We start from the raw sequence: 4,560 nt of genomic DNA on the forward strand, positions 1-4,560 counted from the left end.
TATATTACTGTCACACCATTTCTTTATCTTCTCAAGCTCCTGTGAAACCCGTCCAGAGAGTTGCTGTAGGTTTTTACCCGATGCCCATATGGTAGTGTCATCAGCAAACAAAACCACTTTCACAAAATCAGAAACCTTGCATATATCATTAATATATAGTATAAATAATTTAGGTCCCAAAACAGAACCCTGAGGCACTCCACATACCATGTCCAGCTCACTCGATTGGTATTCACCCAACTTCACAAATTAACACCTCTGTGTCAAATAACTTCTAATCCAATTCAAAACCAATCCTTTGATCCCATATTTTTCTAACTTATCCATTAATAACTCATGATTGATTGTGTCAAATACTTTTTTAGGTCAATAAATATTCCCATCGTGTATTTCCTCTCATAGTAGAACTTAAAAAAAATCTGCTAACCATTTTAAATCTCGCTGCCCCATAAAACGATTTATCATTTGTTCCTCAACTTGGGACTGTTTTTCCTATAATGACACTGTTCGTTGCTATTTTTGTACAAACTGTGCAAACTTGTCAAATTCCAGTAAGAAACCTTCAGTATAAAACATGTCCAACATAGCTTCACACCTGGTTTACAGCAGGTTTTTTTCATGAGTTTGTGATTGCATACACAACTGTCCTCCACAAGTTTTCCCATGACTTTTGCCACCCCTACCCCTAAACAGAAGAACAACAATATCAAGGCATTGACAGGAACACAGGCAGTATATGACTAATGTCATTTGCACTTTGTATTTGGTAGTTTACATTAGAGAAACATCTGTCCCTTTGGAGGACCCCGACCTCTTGGTTGGGAACCACTGGGCTAAAGTACCTAACCAAATATTTAAAAAGTTGAAACTAGCTCAACTTCTACCAGTAAAATATTACTTACAGACTGATGCATCAGTATTAATAGTCACAGGACCATTCTTTCTGCTGAACGTGTACTTTTACTTTCAATACTTAAATACATTTTCACTTCTAATATTTCTAAGTAAGGTTTTAGATGTAGGACTTTTCCCTATAATGGTGTATTTTTTATTTTGTGGTATCGTATTTACTTAACTAAAGCATTTGAGCATATCTTCTATCTGCTGAAACTTTTTTTTGGTCATGTGCAACTGACCTCCCCCCCCCAGTACCAGCTTGAGAACAAGTGAAATGTTTCAACAAACATAAAAAACTAAAATTAATCAGTTAGCAAAGCCTCCTTCTAGTCATCAATAGTGACTTTGTGATTTTTTTTTTTTCCTTTCTACAATTGGTCTCATGGACAACGTTTAGAGTAATTTTATTGTGGACAAACTGAATTTAAAAATTCTGCCATCCCACTACTGCTGTAGTTTACATTTGTGTTACTTTAATGTAACTGGAGTTTAGTAGCCAAAGTTGGCTACTAAGACACTAAGCTGGATGAAAACAATAATGTTATGATACCAGACAACGGTAATTATTTCTAGAAAGGCTTAAGACATTTATAACAGTCCATAACCATAGTGAACTTCATGTTATGTTTATGAAACCAAAACAAAACAAGCATTTCCCAGAAGTCTAGCAAATATATTTGACTAGTCAGCACCTCTGCATTTTAAGACCATGCTTTAACTACTACAAGAAGTATCAAAGCTTTACTTACCTTTACAAATGGATGAGATTACAACCAGTATAAATAGGACCAGAAAGGGATACATTTGTTTTATCCGATTACCAGACCTCAAAGAAGTCACCTGTTCAGACACATTCAGAGTGGTCAGATCTCCAGGTCCGTTGTACAAGGGTATTAAAGTCTGTCACAGCAGACTGTACCCTACATCGCACTGCATTTCCCCCACTATCTCTGTGCCCTAGCCATCAAGTAACAGGAACTGAAGCAAACTCTGAAATAAACGGGAGGTATTACCCAACTGGAGATGCAGTGAGCCAAGAGGAAGTGAACTAACTTGTCGACCGCCTCTAAAACTTTGACATTTCTGTCTGTTTATTCCCTGAGCAACGTGAGAGAAGCGTGTTAAGATAATAAACCTTTCCACTTCATGCTCAGCTATGACTCACACACATCACTGCCAGACAGCAAGTCATTAGAGCCTGGTGCATATCTGGCTGCATCATATCTAGGACTGCAGCAAGTGATCCACAAAAGAGAAACTGTAATGTAAAAGTAGTCTACATTTCAAAAGAAAAGGCACAAACCTTACTATCAAAGAGCTTATACACAGCAGAAATTTGTCACCCAGCTATTCTAATAAAGTACAGAAGTTATGGCTATAGCCTACTATTGTGCTGATCATGCCTGCAATGATTAGTCAATTAATCGACAGTTGAACAACAGAAGATTATCAGGCTACTTGGAAAACATCCGGTTTCAGCTTCTTATACTGTATGTGAGTGTTTTATGCTTTTCTCTGACATATACAATAGTAAATTGGTTTTGTTGTTGGTTTTGTATTTTCTAGTCAGACAAAACAAGCCATCTGAAGGAAACTGCAACAAGCATTTTTCTGTATTTTCAGGCATTACACCGTAGATGACTGTCTGAGTAAGGCAAAAAATTATCTGCACCTTAATCAAGAATGAAAATAATTATTAGTTGCAGCCTTACACACAGCCAAAAGTGGATTAAGTAATCCATCAAAGATGTCACCTGTCAGGGGTCTATGGAGCAGTTAGTTATACTGGGCTCTGGATAGACAGATGGACTGCTCCACAGATTTACCAAGCTTACTTTCCAATGACTCTTTTGTGTTCATATACCTCCACCTACTGGTCAATGCATGCAATTTTACAAAGGGGAAACAAGGAGGTAAAAAGTAATCATTTTAGTATTATCCATAAGCTCGTTAAACGTAGAAGCTATACTAAGCCGAACAGCCCCGTTAGGTCACCTCGTTAAAAATAGAAACAGGTATAATATCTTCCCTTCGTAGAAACTGTTTAAACAGGTTTAGCATTAGAATTATTACATCATGTAATATGGTTCGGTTCTAAAATAACCCGGAAGTAGCTAACCTTGCTGAGTGCTGCTTGCTAGCATTAGCTACATTACAGCTCTGCGACCACTGAACTAAATTGAGCTGTTTATTTTCAGTCCTTAGGTTTGTTTTAAAAATAAAGATATCATAATATACAATACCCTACAAAATATAACGTAATGCTGTTAAATTTGTGTAGTAAGTATTTCCGGGTTAACTGTAACCTGTACACATTCAATGCAATGATCTTGTCCCTGTTAAACTGTCTCCGCTCGCCGTTTTTATGTTTGCTGCTGTGCTAATTGCTTCGCTTGTCGGCGGCGGGGTTCTGTTCCTCATGCGCAGTTTGTTTCCCCAACCGAAAGTCATGAGTCTTCTTCGATATCCAGCCGACGCTATGAAAGGAAAGACCGTCATCGTGACCGGGGCCAACAGCGGTATAGGGAAGGCGCTGGCCGGGGAGCTGCTGAAGCTCCATGCCCGGGTCATCATGGCCTGTCGGGATCAGCGAAGCGCCGAGGAAGCAGCTCAGGACATCAGGAAACAAGCTGCACCAGAACAGGGGGAGGTGGCCATCAAACATCTGGACCTCGCTTCTCTTAGATCAGTCCGAAAATTTTGCGCTGGGTCTGTCTATAAATAATGAATTAATACTTTATTAAGGCATATGACAGTTATACATAAGTAAATAGAATGGAAACAAAGGACTATAACATAAAATAAAGAACATAAAAACAAGAACAACATCGAAGCAGACAATGTGAACATGAAACTTACAGGCCAGGGGGTGACTTAAAGGGTTAAGTTAAGTAAAAACATTCAGGGAAGTACATATATTACAAATTTTGGTAGCTTTTTTGTTTTCACTCTTCAGGATGGAGGAGAAATAATTTTTAATTTCGCATAACAGGGCAGGAAGATCTAGTTCTAACCTGTTTAGCTGTAGGGGGCTGTCCGTGGTCCTGAATCCACAGGTATGGGACACGTTAAAGTCAGGGTGCAGAAATGGCCCATTTCTGTGTGAATGTTTTAAGATACTGCGGAACAGGCGTGCAAGACCTTTTTCAGTCAGTTCCTCCAAATTTCCAGATATTCAGAAGTCACAGTGCTCCTATTAATCTTTCTTCGAAATATCACATTCTTCATTGTAACATGAGCTAGCCTTTTTTGTTACCTTCTATGACCACTGGGTGTCTCTGGGTGTTTCTCAAGGACCGAGTGTTTTGTACTTTGGGCAACCACAAGGTCCTAAATTCAGTAATTAGTGCTTTGATAAAGGCGTAAGACAAATGTATGTTGTTTGTTAAAAGTGGCTAAACAGAGAGATCAAGATTTAATTGAATTATAAATCCACAAGTTAATTATAATTTGACTAAAGCTTTCTCTACTTTTATGTGTATATTGCCTGGAGTAGCTTTAGATTAAACAAAGGAAAATTGCAAAAGGGAAGTTCTTTACATCTCAAAAGTATTTTAGTTCATCTTTGCTGCAAACTTTTGAATCTTAAAGTTTTAAATTTGTCTGACCCATTAGGAGGAATCGAGGATTGACGTGCTCATCAACAATGCCGGGATCTATCAG

General features: G+C 38.2%; 2 protein-coding genes across 2 annotated transcripts in view; one reads left to right on the top strand and one right to left on the bottom strand.

Annotated features, from left to right (window-relative positions):
* LOC109962313 (interleukin-6 receptor subunit beta-like) overlaps positions 1-2,807 on the bottom strand; it is a 10,705-nt gene extending 7,898 nt beyond the window's left edge. Inside the window, exon 1 of the mRNA XM_020603909.1 lies at positions 1,647-2,807. Coding sequence (XP_020459565.1) covers positions 1,647-1,701 — 55 coding nt within the window. The 5' untranslated portion in view covers positions 1,702-2,807. The remainder of the gene's footprint in view (positions 1-1,646) is intronic.
* A 376-nt stretch (positions 2,808-3,183) lies between these two features.
* LOC109962315 (retinol dehydrogenase 14) overlaps positions 3,184-4,560 on the top strand; it is a 2,111-nt gene continuing 734 nt past the window's right edge. Inside the window, exons 1-2 of the mRNA XM_020603919.1 lie at positions 3,184-3,610; positions 4,513-4,560. The exon at positions 4,513-4,560 is cut by the window's right edge and continues 734 nt beyond it. Coding sequence (XP_020459575.1) covers positions 3,263-3,610; positions 4,513-4,560 — 396 coding nt within the window. The 5' untranslated portion in view covers positions 3,184-3,262. The remainder of the gene's footprint in view (positions 3,611-4,512) is intronic.

This window comes from Monopterus albus, unplaced genomic scaffold, assembly GCF_001952655.1.
Source record: "Monopterus albus unplaced genomic scaffold, M_albus_1.0 scaffold63.1, whole genome shotgun sequence".
In the NCBI taxonomy this organism is placed as follows: Eukaryota; Metazoa; Chordata; class Actinopteri; order Synbranchiformes; family Synbranchidae; genus Monopterus; species Monopterus albus.